The sequence below is a fragment of the Mytilus edulis genome, chromosome 1 (assembly GCF_963676685.1).
Source record: "Mytilus edulis chromosome 1, xbMytEdul2.2, whole genome shotgun sequence".
Taxonomy (NCBI): domain Eukaryota; kingdom Metazoa; phylum Mollusca; class Bivalvia; order Mytilida; family Mytilidae; genus Mytilus; species Mytilus edulis.
Window position 1 is genome coordinate 118,210,915 of NC_092344.1, and position 21,892 is coordinate 118,232,806.

The 21,892-nt window shown below is 32.6% G+C and overlaps 1 protein-coding gene across 17 annotated transcripts in view; it reads left to right on the forward strand.

Annotated features, from left to right (window-relative positions):
• The window catches only part of LOC139502669 (3',5'-cyclic-AMP phosphodiesterase 4B-like), a 255,985-nt gene that overhangs the window by 136,619 nt on the left and 97,474 nt on the right, over positions 1–21,892 (forward strand). Inside the window, exon 1 of one of the 17 annotated variants that reach the window (XM_071292224.1) lies at positions 9,471–9,657. The exons of 15 other annotated variants lie outside the window; for them this stretch is intronic. In XM_071292224.1, the coding sequence (XP_071148325.1) occupies positions 9,530–9,657 (128 nt within the window). In that variant the 5' untranslated portion in view covers positions 9,471–9,529. Of the gene's footprint in view, positions 1–9,470; positions 9,658–21,892 lie in introns of those variants that run through there. One more of the 17 variants, XM_071292269.1, reaches the window with a different exon arrangement.

The window sequence follows — 21,892 nt, forward strand, 5'->3', positions numbered from 1 at the left end:
TTGAGATGAACCATTTATGTATTTCAAACAATTTTACTAAAATAGCAATCTTTTTATGCTGTTCTGAATGCAGCAAATGTGTAAAAATGTAGAATAAATTAAAGTCCTAGAAGACTGGATTTGCAAACCTAATTATTATTAGTTAACTTGGAGATATGGCAGAGATAAAGTGTTTATGCTTACCCAGCAATACAATTTATTGTGAAAACAAAATTCTCATTAAATTTTAGTTAGTCATTGAAAACCCAAGAAATTATGATGGACCCTTTATTTAAAATAACACATCTTCTCTTCTGACTGGTGATTAGAGACAGAAGAGTTAGTTGCTGTGATTGTAGAAATAAAAGAGTGCCATCCCGAACATGCATGACATATTTGCCACTGGACATAAGCAACTAGCAAGCAATCAAGTAAGAGTGCTGAGCCAAACCTTCAGCTTATCAAAAGATAACTTTTAATTTAACTACAATTATTATGTAACAATCTGTATCAGTAATATAAACATAATTTGATTTATTTGTACTTAAGGACCAAAATTGTTCTTTGTGCATACATTCAAATATCACAAATATCTGAAATTGTAACCTACATAGTTTCCAAGGATATTTTTTATCCATTATATAACCTTGTCCGATATTTTGTTACATAATAAAAGATTTCAAAAGTTTCTGGCCTTGGTATGAGCTGACATAAATTGACAATTGAAAGGGTGTGGAGGTCTTTTCAGATAGTTTTAAATGATAATGATTTGAAATTCATTCAAAACCCTAGACCTTGTTTTACTTTTGTATCTAGATAAAATATATGATAACTAAATTGTTTCTTTTCTATTGATAACGAGGACATTATCCACCAGTTTAAGGCAAATCATGAGGGTGTCATATGTTTTCCCAAAGTATGATGTTGTAAATGATTTGAACACCAAATTATGCAGTTAGAAGGCATTTTTTTTAGAGAGAGCTAAAAATTTAATTTGGTATACCCAAGGCCTCATTTTACATCTTTGACAGACATCATGAAGCATATGGTCCACCATTGATGAGTCAAACCTACTCTAGAAGTCAATAACAAATGTATGGTGCTCCTTTAGTGACATAATTCACTTTATCATAGACAATAGGCTAATTAACAATCAATAAAATGTTGTTTTACTGATGGGCAAACCTCATCATTCACTGCTTATCGATCATGCTGCTGTGATCACTTTGAATCATTCATTTATATGACTTAAATCATCTACAAAGTAAACCAGGCCAAAAGTTGTAGGTGCTATATTGTATGGCCAAATTTATTTTGACATAAAACTAAGATATCTTTATTATGTGCATAGTTCTCCATTTGTTATGACATAAAGGGTTCTCACTAAGGCGAGTTCAGGACTCGTGAAAATTTGGGGTGAGTCCAAATTTTACGATGCACAAAGATTGAAATATTTTGTTTAAACTGAACACCCATATCATCCTTTTATAGCAAAAGTTTAAAAGTAATCTGAATTTAATCTCATTTCATTGCTCTATTATGTCATGGAGACTAAAATAATAAATTGTATTGCAATAAAATATTTTCTTCTGACTATTGGACTTGCCATGACAAAATGATGAGTCCCTGGACTCTCCTAAAATTCTTAATGAGAACACTGACATAATAGTACAATATAAATATAAAGAAATTGATATGAGATTAGTGGTAGGATTATAAAGTTTTCATATATTCTGGGAAAAGCTATTTGCCATGAAGAATTTTCTGTTTCTATTAGATGTGTTACATAGAATAATTGACACTGAAATATTTGCCACTGGCCTATTATCCTGAATGTGCTTTATTTATTTGCCATGAGTCTTATCCTAAATGTGCAAGTGATATTTGACATTGGATGTTAAGGCATCTGTTCATTATCATTAAATCAATCACTCTCTTTAACATTTTTATAAGGTCAGTCTTTGACACATTTGACACATGATGCTTCTAAAGAGTATCAAATAACATTTCCAAAGACATCCTGTATTGTATTGTCATTCGCATCATCAAACAAATTTTAATTATTTAGGTTAATTGCCCATTATAAAACATATTCTTAATTGCAAAAAATATTTTATATTTCTTTTGAATGATTATGCAGGTGAAATGATGTAACACAACCTCCACATTAGATTGAACAGAAGAATAATTGAAGCAAGGATTATAGGGAGACTATTGGCAAACAATTGCAATAGATCACTAAACAATTACTGCATCATTTGTTTGACTTGCATATCTGTTTTTGTTGGATGCACACAAATATGTGATTTATTGGTTCTTGGCCATAATTGCCTCAGTCTCATCACTGTAAGGTCATTCAAGTGCTCCATTAATGATATCACTTTGTCAATAGAAATTCAAGGTTGTCATAGAAATCTTTACTGTATGATTGCCAATGAGACAAGGATTCACCAGAGACCACTGGACATGGATGTAAACAACTAGAGGGCACATCAAGATTGTTCCATTCTAAGTCAAATAAGATCTTTATCTCAAGAGGTTTTTTTTTTAGAAGGGGGGTATGATCTGTACAACTACCAAAAGTAAGGAATTTCTTTTCAAATTCTGACTAATTAGGAATGAAAAGAAGGAAACCATAGATTGAAAATCGATAATGGGAAAAGTTGAAATTGACTTTGATTACAGCTGTTTTTATGTATGAATAATCTGTCCCATAGTAAAGCTCATCACTGATACAGATTAGATTATGTCAGTAAAAGAGTATTGGAAATACATGGAGAAAGACAGGAAAGAGACAATTAAGCAGACAATAATTCTTATTTACTCTCTCTGGTTACATTGAAAAAATGACTAATATGGCCCCATGGTATATGTTAAAGTAAATTGTTTGTAAATTGGATGTTGTAAATCAGCCTGAATTGTTTGATTGGTTTTGAACCCACAAGAGAAATACTGGAATAATTGATGTCAAAGATTGATTAGGAAGTATGTAGATCAAGCAGATTTATAAACCTTTGTTAACTCCAGGGGAATCTTAAGAAGCAGATCTAAGGAGCAGAGTAAGAAATGTAGATCAAGCAGATTTATAAACCTTGTTAACTCCAGGGGAGTCTAAGGAGCAGAGAAAGACATGTAGATCAAGCAGATTTATAAACCTTTGTTAACTCCAGGGGAATCTAAGGAGCAGAGTAAGACATGTAGATCAAGCAGATTTATAAACCTTTGTTAACTCCAGGGGAATCTAAGGAGCAGATCTAAGGAGCAGAGTAAGACATGTAGATCAAGCAGATTTATAAACCTTTGTTAACTCCAGGGGAATCTAAGGAGCAGAGTAAGACATGTAGATCAAGCAGATTTATAAACCTTTGTTAACTCCAGGGGAATCTAAGGAGCAGAGTAAGACATGTAGATCAAGCAGATTTATAAACCTTTGTTAACTCCAGGGGAATCTAAGGAGCAGATCTAAGGAGCAGAGTAAGACATGTAGATCAAGCAGATTTATAAACCTTTGTTAACTCCAGGGGAATCTAAGGAGCAGATCTAAGGAGCAGAGTAAGACATGTAGATCAAGCAGATTTATAAACCTTTGTTAACTCCAGGGGAGTCTAAGGAGCAGAGTAAGACATGTAGATCAAGCAGATTTATAAACCTTTGTTAACTCCAGGGGAATCTAAGGAGCAGAGTAAGACATGTAGATCTAGCAGATTTATAAACCTTTGTTAACTCCAGGGGAGTCTAAGGAGCAGAGTAAGACATGTAATGTACTAAGTGCTTGGGAGGTTACTAATGGGAGACCTTACTCAGGGGAATATAAGGAGTAGATCTAAGGAGTTGAGTGCCTGGGGTTACTGATGGATGGCAAAGAATAATATCTGTCCATCTGTCTTAAAATTCTTGAGTATAAAATTTTCATCATTGGGGGGCTTCTGTAGAAGGGAATGACTTTATATTTGTTTTGCAGCTGTGGAGATGTAAAGTGAAAGCAATTTTATCTTAATGCAGATACTGTCTTCCTGTTTGATGTAAGTTCTAAATTTCAATGAAGAATTGCATGCTTCTTTTTGTTATTTTATTGGGGTGTAATTGAAGTGTAACCGTAAACACATTTTGTATGAAGCACAGAAGCACTTCATTCTAGAAATGTGCGCATGATCTTCTGAAACATACACATAATGTAATTGTTCAATTATGCACACTAATATCATACTATTATAGATTATGCATGAACCTATTAAGAAAGTAAAAAACATATCATCCATTAAACATTTATTTATGTTATAGCTTCATTAAGACTAGTTAGTTGTTGAATCCTGTATATAAGATTGACCTCTATAAATGTCTTAGTTTTATCATATCAGTAGGTTATTTCCAGGACACCTTACCGCTGATTTGTCTGACCATCTATTTAAGAGGGTCCAGGCTACTATAATAGGTGTATAGTAATTTAAAATAAAGGGGAAAAAAGTAATGCAGTAATTAACAATCACTAAAATATTTGAAAAATCAAACTCTTTCCAATGGGATATTAAAAAATGATTTAAACATGTCATGACTAATTAAATAGGTGAAACCTGACAAGTTCAAAAACCGAGAAAAGTAATTCAATAATATTTAGTATTCGGATCAGAAAGAATCCTTATTTTACTATTGCACCATAGACTGAAAACCTACAAAGTTGGCAGGGTTTTACAGAGTTCAATAGAGGAATTTGTCCTTTCTATATGGTAGTTTTCTCAGTGGGGAGTCTCTTAACATAAAAAAAATAATTTTATTGAGATAAGTTTATGTCAACACATTTTGTATGATATTTAAATAATATTATATGAGAAATTGGAGTTTGAATTGACATGTAAACATTTAATTTTTGTTCTAAATATTTCTTCCATCTAATCCAATTTCTGACATTATTCAATATTGAGCAGAAATGTGTTAGATATGCATACAACAATACAATGAAAGGGAGGTAACCACAACAAAATCAACTGTTAAACTGTTTGAGAAGTTATATCAAGCATTAAAGTTATGTCAAAGCATGAACTCATCATCAATTAAGTTTTTGACCTTGGTTTTTGTCGAGCCTGCAACATTTATTGCAGAAAGCTCGACATAGGGATAGTGATCCGGCGGCGGCGGCATTAGCTAACTTCTTAAAAGGTTTATATTTTAGAAGATGAAAGACCTGGATGCTTCATACTTTGTATATAGATGCCTCGTGTTACGAAGTTTCCGTCAGTCACATGTCCAATGTTCTTGACCTCATTTTCATGGTTCAGTGACCACTTGAAAAACAAGTTCAGAATTTTTGTAATGTTGAATTCTCTCTTATTATAAGTAATAGGATAACTATATTTGGTATGTGTGTACCTTGCAAGGTCCTCATGCCCGTCAGACAGTTTTCACTTGACCTCGACCTCATTTCATGGATCAGTGAACAAGGTTAAGTTTTTGTGGTCAAGTCTATATCTAAGATACTATAAGCAATAGGGCTAATATATTTGGTGTATGGAAGGACTGCAAGGTGTACATGTCCAACTGGCAGGTGTCATCTGACCTTGACCTCATTTTCATGGTTCAGTGGTTAAAGTTTAAGTTTTTGTGTTTTAGTCTGTTTTTCTCATACTTTATGTCATAGGTCTACTATATTTGTTGTATGGCATGATTGTAAGGTGTACATGTCTAGCGGGCAGATGTCATCTAAACCTAGACCTCATTTTCATGGTTCAGTGGTCAAAGTTAAGTTTTTAAGTTTTGGTCTTTTTATCTAATTTAAATGCCAAAGGTCAACTATATTTGGTGTACGGAAATATATTATGATTTATATGTCAGTCCCGCAGGTTTTATTTGACCATGACCTCAATTGCATGGTTCATTGCACAGTGTTAAGTTTTTGTGTTTTGGTCTATTTTTCTTAACTATAAGTAATAGGTCAACTATATTTGTTGTATGGAAGCTTTGTTAGCTGTACATGTCTGCCTGGCATGGTTCATCTGACCTTGACCTCATTTTCATGGTTCATTGGTCTTTGTTTAGCTATCTTGGTTAATGTTAAGTTTATGTGACAGTTGTAATAAAGCTTTATACTTAGGACTATCAACATAATATCAATGATAAATAAAGAAGGCGAGACATTTCAGTGTGTGCACTCTTGTGTTTATCATGTTCTAACTTTCAATCAAATTACTTTTGATGATTCTTTTATGCACCTGGTTTAAAAAATAAATTTGAATAAAGATTATAGTACCGAAATATATAGACAGTAATGGTTTATCTATGTTATATCCAGTGACAAATATTTCATGCATATTTATGATGATTGCAAAATAAACTGTTTGTTCAATAATCAAATCAATAAGTTCATTAATATGAAATTGATCTTAGAATGAACATTGCAAATTTGAGATTTCCCTTAGCTTTGCACATAATTTTTTATAACAATATAGACACAAGCATTTTAAATTTTGAATTACAGTAGTGAAAGCCAGCTATACAGAAGTGACTCTGAAATGATTAAATGTAATGACCTTGTATCAATATTACATCGTGTAGAAGGGATATAAATGTAGAAATGTTGTCATACAAGAGAGTTGTCACATTGGCTTTTGGTGTCTTGTGGAGAATTGCAGCATTGCCAATCATATCACATCTTCTTTTTATATTTTAAAATAGTTTTTAACTAACTAAAAAATTCTCAAAGGAGATTTGTGAATAGTTATAATATTTTGAATTTGCAGACATTTTTTTTTTTACAAGTATTGGTATGGCAATGTGGATAAACTCATCATAGATACCAGGATTAAAACTTTAGATATACACCAGCCGCGCGTTTCATCTTAAAAAGACTCATCCGTGACGTTCGAATCAAAAAATGTTTTAAAGGTCAAATAAAGTATGAAGTTGAGCATTGAGGACCAAAAATTCCTAAAAGTTTTGCCAAATACAGCTAAGGTAATCTATTCCTGAGGTAGAACAGCCTTAGTATTTCAAAAATTCAAAGTTTTGTTAACAGTTAATTCATTATTATGAACATATCAATGATAACTCTAGTCAACACGGAAGTGCTGACTACTGGGCTGGTGATACCCTCGGGGAAATAAATCTCCACCAGTAGTGTTGTCATTTGGATTCCAGATAATAACTTGAGTATATGTGTATCGATCTCTATGAAATTCTACCATAAAGATCCATGCTACAAAAGAAAGGTTGGAATTGATTTAGGAGGTTATGGCCCTTATCATTAAGAATTTTGGGTCAAAGAAAGAGCCAAAACAAACATACTTTTGGTTTCCCTACAATAACTTAAGTATAAGTGTATGGATTTGTATCACAAGGTTTATATCAGCCTAGAAATTAATTGGCCTAAAAGGCATAAAAAATAACAAAAATATTTTAAACTTTGTTTGAATTGCTTATTTCTGACCAAATTCAATATGGTTAGAATAATGTTGAAAAAAATAGGAGTTCTTTGAAATGCTTGATTTTACTGAGTATTTAGAAATTTTTTTTAATTTTGGGCCGTTTTCAAGTAGGTTCATATATTAGAGTGCAAAATTAAACTTTGATTTCAATATGCTGAATCTAATAATGTTTTTTAATTTTTACATTTTTTTTTCAAATTGGTCCACTGTCAAGGTGCAAAGGGTCTAAAATGAACTTTTGTTTGATTTGAACAAAAATAGAATACAATGAAGATGAGTTTTTTGTCATGCTTATTGCTTAAATTGGAACAATGTTTTTTTTGTTTTACATTAGGAGTTACCTCTCTTTTAATGTGTTAGCTTATGATTTATGTCTTATCTTTGAGGTGAAATGCAAAATGTACCAAGAATTTGCTGATTCAAAAATATTTACTTTAGTAGTTATTATTATAATCTAAGTTATGTTTTGAGATATACAAAAGATTTGAAGAGTAATACTTTTGACTGTCCAATTCTAGTCAATAAGGCTTGAATCAATAGTCATAGAACTTTACAACACTATCATGACTATAGTAAGCCTACAGTAGATTTTTGAAATATTTTAAATGTTTAATTTCAAAGCATTTACTTAACCTTTTTGGAATCAATTTATTCAAACTGTATATTAGAAAAAATGTATATGTATGTATGATGTTGCTGTTGGAATTATTGAAAGTAAGCTCTTTTTGGATTATGAAAATTGTTATGCTTTTCAAGAGATATGGGACTTTTAAATTCTGATTTGTAATTTAATGACTTCTTCGATATTCCATTTTATTCTTGCAACAATTTTGATATGGCATGCTACAGATGACATCTTACACTCCTTAGTGAATAGTCATTTATTGTAATAAAAGTTTTTCCTGTTTCTTACATTGACCAATGCTTGTTGTTTTAGAAGAAGTGTTATAGTGAAATACATCGGGGAATATATGTCCATTTTGAAGTTGGTATGTAGTATCCTGTAAAAACAATTTTTTTTTATGTATAAAATATTTAAATATTTACTGATATGTTACCAAAAATCGTTAAAACAGATGACTTGTATTTTGTGTATCATCTATGAATACCTCACTTATTCCATACTAGCTTATAATCATTGAATGATGATGAAACACTAGTATGCTGACGTAAGCATATTGATATGCTATAACTCCGAGAGTTAGAGAGCATCAGTTCATTAATAGCCAGTCTTCTGATTAAAATCTTTCATTAGATCTGACCTGAAAAATCAGATTCTTATGTATTGCAACATATCTTTAAAATTATATGTATCCACACATAAGTTTGTTGAAAAACAACTTGCAATCTTGTATGTATGAATGGTTTGAAGTAAATTGCACATGTTCTTGGATATTTTAATCAAGAAAGTATAAATATAACTTGTGTAGCTGACCTTTTTCTACTGTAATATTTTATCTTTGATATGTTGCAGTTATTTCCCTTTGTCTATAGACATAACCATGACAACACTTACGTCAGACTCTCAGTAAGATAGTGACATGGGCATTAATTGTAGCATAATAAATGTTCTAATCATTGGGTAATTAGACTTGCCAGAAACTTTACATTCCTTAGCGCCAAATTCTCCTAAACCTGGTCAGACAAAGGTCATCAGTACTTGAAAGTTGTGGAAAGTTTTGTAACTTTGACCAAAAGGTCCTATCAGATTAATATAGTTGAGTGATCTACATAGAATATTGTTATCTATCCTATTTCAATTTTAATTTTCCAATCATTTTAATGGTCCGATTAAGTTGCTCTTGAAGTGAATGAATAATCTGAAAAAATTGATTAGAAGTTGAGGGGGGAGGAAGGGAAATAAGTTGATTATAAGAAAAATTAAAACAGTGATGAAATAGTACTAATCAAAATTTGTAGAAAATCAGATTAAATGTTAATATATATGATAAACAGCAATATGTAAGTTTTATGTGAATAATGTAAATTGTTGTACAAAGAAAAGTGAGTAAAAGCGTTACAGTGAAGATATAATAAGCTCTGCCAGGTATTACGTAGAGATCTGACTGATGCTTGTAAATTTGTCAAAGATTCTACTGGTTCTATGTCATTCTCACTGTCATGTTCTCCTTACAATGGCTGCTGCTGCTATCTATAGAAAGTTTAAAAAACTTGGTTTAGTTCCGAAACACGGTAAAAAACATAATCATGGACATCCTAGAGTTAAACATCCGGATGATGATGATGAGGAGGATCGGGATACGTGAGTAATTTTACAGTATGACCTGCTTTATATGAACTTCCGTGTTTAACAAGAATGTTGTTTATCCTAGTTATTTATTTATCTTGTGTAGAATTTCTTCATTAATTTCTACCAACATGTTGTTTGATAATGAGGTAACAGAACGAAGCATTGTAAATATCTCATTTTGATGATTTAATTAGTTCATGCACAACTTAAACTACTTTCTTAGTGTTAGCTGTGAATATTTTAGGAATTATTTGAAGATGTGGATTTAGATCTGTATAAAAAAAGGGGGGATGATAAAAGGTTTGAAGATTGGGGTGGGATCTTTTCAGAAATAATGGATACCTAGAAAATACCTTTAAATTAATGTGTTAAGATGAAACATCATCTTTATGATAATCCCAAATATAGGTTTTAACTGCAAAGCTATGAATCTGGCTTTGACATGTATGTGTACTACTTTTGGTTTGTTTGTTGTTAGCCTGTTTTTTTATTCATAGTAATGCAAGTTGTTTCCTATTGTTTCATGAAATGTGATTGAAGGTTTCTGTTCAAGTTACATACAATTAATGCTTTTGAATCAAAATATTTTTTTACTTTTGATTGATTTCTCAAGAACCTTTCATGACTTACTAGCCAGTGGCGGATCCAGAACTTTTCCTAAGGGGGGGCCCGCTGACTGACCTGAGGGGGGGCACACTCCAGTCATGCTTCAATGATTCCCTATATAATCAACCAAATTTTCCCACGAAAGGGGGGGAGCCCAGGCCCCCCCCCTGGATCCGCCTATGCTAGCAATATTTTACAATGTGTCATTTACCTTATTAAGTACCAGTACAATTTTGTTTTGTTGCAATAATTCATAACGACCCATGTTTCACAGTTCAGCTATTTTATTGAATTGCAGAATCCTATTGATGTATGTTACCAGTTGCGGATCCAGGGGGGAGGGTTCCAGGGGTTTTAACCAAGGTTGGGAACACCCCCTCTCCCTTTAAAAAGTGACTGGATCCGCCCCTGGTTACAGAAATTCTGTTCTACAACCATTGGTATAGTCAAACACAGCAATTATTTAATCACAACGATCTCCTTTCTATTATTTTCTGACTAAAGTTCACTCTTTTTATTAAGGTTCACATGTCATAAAGGGTATAACTTATTAACTTTAACCTTAGGTTGATTGAACTTGGTATGCTGATGCATCATGGAATGTTAAGTCATATATAGTAAAATTATTTATAATTTATGTTCTGTGCATAACTTTTGTATCCTAGAAGTTCAATGGATATGCAGAAGGATTACTAACCTTGACCTTTTCCTTTGACACCTATTATAGTAAAACATTGTCAGATTTGTGTTTGGTGCATCACTTTTTGTACTGGAGCACTTATATTGACAAAAAAAAAAAATTGTATTCAAAAGCATCATGGGATCAGGATGTGTCAAATACCAAAAGTCTCCTTCACCGTTTTTCATGGTAGGAACTAAAATGATTGTACACAGGGTTACTAGTCCCACTTTCCAGACATCTTTAGTTCACTCTGTATACAAATAAACTCACCATAGATACCAGGATCAAAATTTTATATTGACCCCAGATGCCCGTTTCGTCTAAAAAAAAAAAGACTCACCAGTGACGCTCTAATAAAAACATGTTTAAAAGGCCAAATAGAGTACAAAGTTGAAGAGCATTGAGGAACAAAAATTCCTTAAATTTTTGCCAAATACAACTAAGGTAATCTATTCCTGAGGTAAAAAAAGTCTTAGTTTTTCAAAAATTCAAAGTTTTGTTACAGTTAATTTATACTTGTGAACATATCAATGATAACTCAAGTCAACACAGAAGTGCTGACTACTGGGCTGGTGATACCCTCAGGGAAATAAATCACCACCAGGAGTGGCATGGACCCAGAGGTTGCAAATAAACTCATAGATACCATTGGGTCCATAAACCTGGTCAAGGATAGTCCTGTAAAGAAAGGTCTGTAACAAATGTTGTTTCTTTCAAAAAATTGAAAAGGCCTCTAACATATAATATATAAAAAAGAAGATGTTGTATGATTGCAAATGAGACAACTATCCACAAAAGACCAAAATGACACAGACATTAACAACTATAGGTCACCGTACGGCCTTCAACAATGAGCAAAGCCCATACCGCATAGTGAGCTATAATAGGCCCTGATAAGACAATGTAAAACCTTCAAACGAGAAAACTAAGGGCCTTATTTATGTAAAAAAATGAACGAAAAACAAATATGTAACACATAAACAAACGACAACCACTGAATTACAGGCTCCTGACTTTGGACAGGCACATACATAAATAATGTGGCGGGGTTAAAAAGCCAAAGTTTACATTGAAATGCTATGAAATTATGCTTTGAATTTTATTTAAGATCAGATGAATGAAATAAAAATAAGCCATGCTGAAATGAATTAAGGGGGTACTAACCATGTTTTACAAAATTGTATACTTTGGTTTTTGAAAAGCTTTTATTTTGCCATTTTGGCAAAATACCCCTAAGTGAGACATTCAGACTCCTAGCAACTTTAGTTTGTTCTTTTATGGTACCATGTTACATTTCTCTGTGTTGATAAAGAAAATAGAATTATGATAGATGGTTGAATAAATTGATACTTGATCAGTTTGATATAGTTTTGAGAGTTTTCAGATTGATTTGCACTGTTTGTAATATCCTACTTATTATTATTACTTTCCACTGAAACAGGAAGACAGATGATCGATTTTTGGCCATTTGATATATTTTCCTTTCTCTTTACACATTTTCTCTGTGGGATTGAACTGTAAATATGTGTGTTTATTTTTGGAATTGTAAGTGTTTTAGCAGATGATGGACAGATACAATAATATACTACAACACTGAGGAAATGTTTTAGCATTATCTTTATAGCTTTATCATTGTTCTCACATTAAGAAGGGGGGTTTATAGGGGATGGGATTGGGATGGGGAAAGAAATATAGCAAAGATGTGGAGATATTTTGTATTTAATCATTGTTTAAACATTATGAAGGGTGATTGTCTGTGTTAGGGGCAGATATATGTCAAATATGAAGCTATTTTGTATACAGGTGGACAGTTAGTGAAGATATGAGATATTTGTATTTTATCATTGTTTTGACATTATAAAAGGGGAGTGGGGTTAACAGATAATGGCAAAGATGAGTACCGGTATCTCAAAGATGGTAGGATTGTTTAAAATAGGACAGATAAAGAGCATAGATGGGCAGATTTTGTTCACAGGGGCCAAGATGTATATCAAAGATGGTCAAATTTGTTCGAAGAGGGTTTAACCTATATATTAAAGATATGTAGGTTTTGTCCATAGGGGGAGACATATAGCAAAGATTAGGAGATATTAAGTGTTTAATGATTTTTCTAATATTGAAAAGAGAGACAGATTTATAGCAGAGATAAGATTTTGATAAGCATGGAGTAAATAGTGTTTGGATGTTTGTTAGTCCATCCATCAATCCTCACACTGCTCTATACTTGTATCTGCTTATTATCTTAACCCCTAATCTGAATTGATTAACACTTCAGAATCTTAACCTTATATAAAGCTATTGTGCACCTTATATTCTATTTTGTGATCCAAATTATGTATTTGCTTAGAGTTTGCAAAGGGGTAAACAAAAAAACACTATAATTATACATCATTGAAGTTATATTTACTTATTTCATCATTGTTCTAACATTAGAAGGTGTCACATAAGATCTTTGTTCTGACATCAAGCAAGGGGGATTTTAAGTATCTTTTTATTAATCTAACTTTAGGAAGGGGGTTTGTTTGTATGGGGACATATATATATATATATAGCAAAAATGCAGAGATTGCACATCACTTGATATTATTAATATTTAGGTCAATTTTTAAAATAAAATGACCACAAAATCTTTACAACTTACTTAAATGCAGTATTAAGAAATTGAATCCAATCTAGATTTAAAATACTACTGTAACAGAAATTTGAAATCTTGAAGTCACAAACAAATTGATTAAGAGTGATAAGATACAAACGCTTTCCCAGCCATTCTACATTTTAATAGCAGTGTCCTGTAATAGATCCTACTCAAAACTATATTTACACCATTACAAATTTCAGGCGGTTGACTGATGTTCTTTCTGTAGGAATAAGCTGGCATTCATTTCTAAAGGAGAAGGTTCATGAAGGAGCCGATCAAAATTGGTCCTAAAATTCTGTAAAAATAAACTTTATCAATAAATTTATTTTACAAATAATGACAAAAATGTACAAATTACTGACAAACAAAATTCAACAAGCTCTCACACATTTGGACTTTTGTGATATCATAATTCTGCACTGAGTCTCTAATAAAGAAAACGATAATTTTGATAATTTTTGTATAGATTTTAGTTGTTAGGACACCATAAGTTTTAGTTAGAATATGTACCTTTCCCATATACATTTTTGAGAACAATTTTATTTTGGATCTGGAGGCATGGCTCATGTTATTTAGAAGGAAATAGGCCTTACAAATGTACATAAAGAGGTAATTTTACCAAAAACTTGGTAAATATTGTACTTTTGAAGCTGTCAACATTGTTAAAACAAACAGAAGACAACAAAATTGTTTAGTTATCTAACTTTGCATATTTTAGATAGTTGGTATAGGTTTTTTCATAGAGATTAACTCAGTTTGATTTTAAGGGCCAATTCTATGTAGAAATAAGAAGATGTGGTATGAGTGCCAATGAGACAACTCTCCATCCAAGTCACTATGTGAAAAAAGTAAACAAGGCCATGTTGCCATGAATTCTCCTCTGACAGGTAAAACTGGGTTAACACACATTTGTCATTTGTTGCTTTGTTTTTCACTCACATATATTTATATGACATGTTTTTAAACTATATATAATTGTCATAATTATGATAAATATCTCATTTCAAAACCTCTTCTTGTGTGGGATACTCATTACACCTTTGTTTTAAACATTATTTAAATCATTTTAAACATATTACATGGGATGTAAACATTAATAAAAAGAGATTTAGGTTAATTTCAAAATCTGAATTAATTGTTACAACAGAAAGTGCAATAAAGAAATTGTTTTTTTATTTTTATTTTTTTCTTACACCTAATTTATTCATTTAAAATGTGACGAAATAAATATTAGAGTTATCTCCCTTCTGCCAAGTTTAAATTATAGATTGTTTTTAGAACTTGTGTATAGAGTTTCTTTAGAACTTGTGTATAGAGTTTCTTTAGAACTTGTGTATAGAGCTTCTTTAGAACTTGTGTGAGGAATAAGATTTTGTGAAGGAAGGAGAATTTGTTCTGCTATCTTCCAAAACATAATATAAAACAAACATGTAGAAAGATGGGAACATACAACCAATCAATTTAATGTAAAGGATGAGTATGTGTGAAAAGTGACACTTGATTAATCCATCATATTTGTTTTATAAAGGAGATATAAGATAGGATAGGGAAGAGTGTAGCATTTTTTATAAACTTTGTTCAGAACTCTGATTTTATCTATAGTTATGCAGCTGTGTATTTCAAATAGATTTGAGAAATGTCAAAGATAATGTGCTTTCTTTCTGTAAACAAGATACTTTTTTTCCTGAGAATCAAAGAAATGTATCTAACCCATGATAAGGCAAGGTAACACACTTAAAAAGTAACCATATTGTTATCATTTCAATTCAAATTAGTCAATATGATACTTATACTTTTATGACATCATTTATATGCTAGAAAGTATCTTTTCAAATCACACAAATATGGTACAGACAAAGTTATTTTGAAATCTTGAAATTATAAGAATGGAAGTTGATTTTTATGCCCAGTCTATGATCATACCCGTAGCCAGGGGGGGTTCGGGGGGTTCGGACGAACCCCCCCTTGAAAACTATTAAGCACTGTTAAAGTCGATGTTCTGTTCGAATTGTGACTGTTAAAGTCGAGTTTGTGAGTCAAACGAACCCCCCTTTGGAAATTCCTGGCTACGGGCCTGATGATAGTAGGGTGCACTTTATTTTTTTCCTGTCTGTGAGTTCATGCTAAATCAGGTTAAAGTTTAAAATACCATGAACTTTTGAAATATATGCCAAACTAGAGTTTTGACCCATATTGTTGCTTCAGATTAAGATTATTTTATGTAGAAATCAGATTTTTGACAGCTCTGAAAGATTCTTTATCAGTATGAATCATATAATAATAAACAATATCTGTGAAAAAAATTATCTCTGAGTTGTTGCTGAAATTTTTGTCTTCAGTGTTTTTGATTTTATCCTCATTAAACATTGCCAGAGTTTGATATACAGATATAGAGTAACTTATCTCTTCGATGAAAATGATTAAATTAACTGATATATTCAAAATATTTTTTTTTCCTCACTATTTTTGTTATTCTTTCACCTACACAAGCTGTTAAATGTCATCTACCTGAAAGTTTTATCTAAATGCACTTCAACTATGTACTTTATTTGGCCTTTTTAAAGATTTTCATGTAGCTTGTCTTTGATGAATCTTTTGTTGATGATCAGGTCTTGGGTACACAATCCTGGTATGTGTTATGAATTTAATTGCTACTATAAAGTTGTAATCCTAAGATTTGGCTCTTTTTAATATGGAGTTGTGGTAGGATTGTAAGGTAACTATCCACCAACAACAATAGGTCCAGGATGTGACCAATTATAAAAGATCACTTTAATGCTCTGTAAAAGAGAGGCCAAAGATACTAAAGGGACATTCAAAATCACAAGTCAAAAGTAAACTGACAGCGCTATGGCTCAAAAAGAAAAAGAAAAAAATAGACCATCAATAGTGCACAAAACATAACATAGGTAATCAAAGCGTAATTCAACAAAAAGTTCTTCTTTCCTTTATGATGTATGTGAGCCTTCAGATGCTGATTAAAAGTTAAGTTTAAAAACTTATTATAGAATACTTCATTATCAACCAACATCAGGATGCTTTTTATATGATGAATGTTGCATTAGTGATTCTAAGCAATCCTACATTCCATTGTTGTCAGTATTTCATAGAATTTTACAAACTTTTGAACAGAAGCTTCTTCATGATGATTAAAAATCAAGATCCACAACAATATTTTGAAAATACTTTTTATACCCCCGCTTTAACCCGCTTTAAAAAAGGGGGGTATACTGTTTTACCTCTGTCTGTCAGTCCGTCCGTCCGTCCGTCCGTCAGTCAGTCCGTCCTATGAAACTTTCGTCACATTTTTTTTTTCTAGAAACTACACATCCACCCTTTCTGTAATTTGGTATCAACATTTATATATGTCAGCCATACCGTGTGATGCGTTTTCAGATTCATCACTTGACAACTTCCTGTTTACCGAAAAAACTTGTATGATTTTACACATGATATCCAAGTTGAAAATTTTCGTCACATTATTCTCAGGAACTACAATACAAGGATTTCTGAAATTTGGTTTCAGGATTTATATAAGTCAGCTATACCGTGTGATGCGTTTTCAGATTCATCACTCGACAGCTTCCTGTTTACCAAACACTTGTATGATTTTACACATGATAGCCAACTTGAAAATTTTCGTCACATTTTTCTCAGGAACTACAATACAAGGATTTCTGAAATTTGGTTTCAGGATTTATATAAGTCAGCTATACCGTGTGATGCGTTTTCAGATTCATCACTCGACAACTTCCTGTTTACCGAACACTTGCATATTTTTACACTATTAATATTATCCACTTGCGGCGGGGGTATCATCAGTGAGCAGTAGCTCGCAATTTCACTTGTTTTTTTATTTTTTCCATGCTTTTTTGAAAAAATGGTCATAATTTGGTTTTTGTAGTTAACATTTACATTTTAACAAAATCAGACATAAATAATTTTGTCAAACCTTCATGGAATGTTAGGAGAATATCAGATGCTGAGATCTTCTCTGAGATCTTCTCATCAATAAATAGCAAAGAGCGTTCCATTTCAAGCTACCACTTATATTTCATCAAATTTATATCATGTACTGGCATCCAACAGTGTGTCAAGTTCAACATGTCAGTTTCTTTACATTATCTTTCAGTCATAATTCAAAAATTATCAACTCTTACTCAGAGTAGGAGCCCCTTATAAATGATGTTTTGGTCAGTATAAACAAAGGCCAAGGTCAGAACAGTTATAAAAAGACTGGAATTTGTTTGGCCAAATTGTTTGTTCTCAATGGTACCTATCATACCATTAACTTAAAATTAATTTTAACCAAACTTGGAGCTGACATGCCAGATTGTACATCTACAGATGTAAGGTTGTTTGCGGACGATAGCCTGGTGTACAGGAAAATTAGAAATCCTGATGATGCTGCAACTCTACATTGAGACCTCACTGCTCTGGAAGAGTGGGAACACAAGTGGCAGATATGTTTCCATCCAGAAAAGTGCACAGTCATGAGGATATCTAACAAGCGCAACACCCTGCAAACAACATACACCTTGTACGGACACCAACTAGAAGTTGTTGATAGCGGAAAGTACCTTGGAGTTACCATTAGTCAAGACCTACAGTGGAATAAGCACATTAATAACACCACAGGAAAAGCAACCAGGACCCTTGGTTTTCTCCACAGAAACCTGGGCCGATGCAAACCATCTGTAAAAAACACAGCCTATTGTGCACTCATCAGACCATCGATTGAGTACGCTGCCACAGTGTGGGACCCCCATCAAACCACCTTGATCAAAGACATCGACCGGGTACAGCGTAAAGCAGCACAATTTGTTTACAACCAGTACACAGACATTTCCCCAGGATGGGTCACTGGACTATTAGACCAACTCCAGTGGGATCCCCTACAGTATAGACGAATTAAACAGACTCATCCTATGCTACAAGATACAGAACCAACTAGTGGAGATACAACCAGCTATCTACTACACATCTGGGGACAACAGAACAAGGGGTGGCCACAGACTTAGACAGATAAGAGCTACTAAGGAAGTATACAACAACTCCTTCTTCCCACACTCTATAAGAGACTGGAACCTTCTGCCAAACACAGTAGCATCTGCACCAACACTCGAGGAGTTCAGGGCCAGATTAGCCAGTGAAAAAGTGAGTGGACCCAAATGCAGCCTAACTAGACATCAGCTTGCCAAATTGTACAGTGTATATACATGTAGTTTTAATTATTTTGTTAATATTCACTTTTAATCAATGGAGAAGCCTCCTGTTTTACTGAGCGGAGTTAGTAAATCACTCAAATATGAGGTCAACTCCTTAACAGAATAAGCTGAAACATTCCTCGAGAAGTTAGGACTTTAGAATGATGGATACAACAAAAAATAATATACAGACTCAATTAAGTTATTTCATAATTAGAAAACAATTATACTCATTTGAAAGAAATATATTCTGATATGAGTATGAATCAGAACAGGTTTGACAACAATTTTCTGTTTTCAATATTTGGATCTGGTCCATCATCAAAGCTGGTTGTTTCAGTAAATCTTTCTGAATATCATGGAGTAAAAGTGGAACTTTTGGAAATAAAGAATGAAGAAAACCTTGAGTTTATACATTTTCAATTGAAACCTGGGTGTGTTTGCTTTGCTCTTCTTTTATACTTATTTATTTCTGCCATAGGATTCGAATGTGAAATGTGTTACAAATCTGCAATCAAAAGTATGAATTTTGAGAAGATTTCTGTGTTAATGGTTTCTTTCTGACAACAAATCTTATTATTGTTTTTCTTTGTGAAGGTGTTATGTTTCCATGTGATTTGATTAATTTCGATGTAATAGTTTATATTAAACCTATGCACATTAGAAACAACATATGTGAAGTTATATTGCATTCTGCTACAACATCAAAGATTCAAAGATCATGTCTGGAACAGGTCCAATATACACAGGCTAAAAACATGATGGCATTCTCTGATTATACCTGCTGCTTTAATACTGTACATCAAGAAAGGTTCCTGTTTTGTGTGAAGACTGCCATTAAACTTGGTATTGATCATTAACAGATACTTCTAAATAGTTCTTAGTACAGTACTGAGGATGCAGAGGAAGTCACTTGTGGTTTCTAGTTTTTATTCAGTGAAGCAAACAGTTTTAGATGGGACATTTCACTACTAATGACAACAGTGTTTAATTATTTGTCATTGGAGAAAATCAGGCACTGGATTCAACAGTTTTAAACAATTTAATCAAATTTTATTTTGAACAAATCTGTTTTGTGGATTAAGTATGTTTAGGTTCCGGTTATTAGTGATTGCCTTAGTTCAGGTTCATTGTTATTTTAATCATAGCTTGTTTGCACCATTTGATATCAGAAAAAATCCTATTTGATGATGTTACCTTAATTTGTAGATCATTTCTTATAAGTTATAAACTAAGGAAATTGAGTACTATAAGTTTACGCTGTAAGGTGTCAAGGTCACATGTAGATGTCAAGGTTTAATATTTGCATTGTGTTAATGATGGGAAATAAAAACAGTATTATCTTTACTACATATGCTTATACAAACAACACAAACGCAAATATCAATTTGCAGACAGCCCGCCGTATTTGTTAAACATTTGTCTAGCTGTGACCGCGTCTTTGTATTTGTGACGAAATTTAAATAAATGTGGGTTTATATGTCTGGCGTCTAATACCAATCTTAGTTTTGACCCATTATTAGCTACTGTTAGAGGGTTTATAACATGAGGTTGTTCATTTACTTTGCTTATGCACCCTTTTTTCAACAACTTTTCAATTTCTTGCGCAACAAAAATCTTATTGTTGCACGCCGACTTATTATTTTCTAATACCACACTTTCTGGAATTGTTAAAAACGGAATCACATACCCCTTCTGTATAACACTAAAAACGTGTTCGTTAGCGCCTATCTTTGTCCAGTTATTGATATTTTCTAATAGACTACCTACAGGTGATATACCTGAGTGAACACGATTACTATTAATCTTAGTATGTGTATTGCTAAGGAATGTTGTGTTGCGTAACGTTTGTTTTGTATACAAAGGTGTACTCGAACTACTACTAAAGTTACATAAAAACATATTAGTACTTATCTTGTTTGTATGCTGCACTGTAACATGAGGACACTCTCTCCTCTAATGACCAGTTTCACTACAATTGAAACATCTCCCAGGGCGAAACATTTTGTTTGTGTTGACTGGAATCAGATTCTCTAGAGCCAGTGGTTTAGTCTTATAAGGTGCTGGCCTAGTATCTTTCTTACGTTTCACCTTCTCCTTCTTTATCTTGGATTCGGCTCTACTTTGTGCCTTCTATATTCTTTTTTCATCTTCGGAATCTTTTGCCAAAGGATTTGTGGTATAGTCGTCGACAACTCGCCATCCCGCGTCTGAAGAATCTGCTGACTATATCATTTCCATACCTTTGTAAATCTTTCTTTTTGCGGTTTGAATGTTGTCATTGTTCAAATTTTTCTGATTCTAACTGGCTGCTAGCTTCGAGAACCTTCACGAAAACCTTCTTGTTGTGCTTATACTGTTCTTCATTTCCACTTTTAAGCAACTTGAAGGTCTCTGTCATGTTCTCGTCGATTTTGGCCAACTGTGACTCGGACAATGCCTTCTGGTTATCCTGGATGTTTTTCTTGAAACCATTTTTACCGTGTGTCGAGCAGTGAAGTAAAGCTGTTTAACAGTGTACTTCAGCTTGGATTATTTCTCTGATGTCGGCGTCAATTTTAAGTCGTGCACGTACGAACTGCGAGAAAATATTATTATGTAGTTTTTAAAAACCTCTATGTATAGAGTTCTATGACCATTTAATCTTAGATAAAATTGTTCTACTTTATATGTGGAAATTTTCATGTAGACTTTAGATCTAATTTGTATAAAACTTGAAGGACACACAATTATAGAACAACAAGAAACTGAAATGATGATTGATATGCAAATTAAAAACTATTTTCCTGAATCAATTCATGGCTTTGATTAGATTTGAATATGTAAAGTCATTATCACTCTCTAGAAACTTGGTAAATGAAAGAAAAACTTGAATAAATAGAAATAAAAGAAAAAAGGGGAATCTTTGAATGAAATTTTCATACAAGATCTGCAAATAGGTCAGCATAGAAGAAATCATCCGTTTTTTTCTCCTAGGATTTACTGCCCTTAAACGGTATCTTTTAACCCTATATGGTGTTTCGGGAAGAATAAAAAAATAAAAAAAATTTGAGACTGTTTACAGAAATAATAATCACTAAAATAAAATAAACATAAAAGAGATTTTAGTCATGA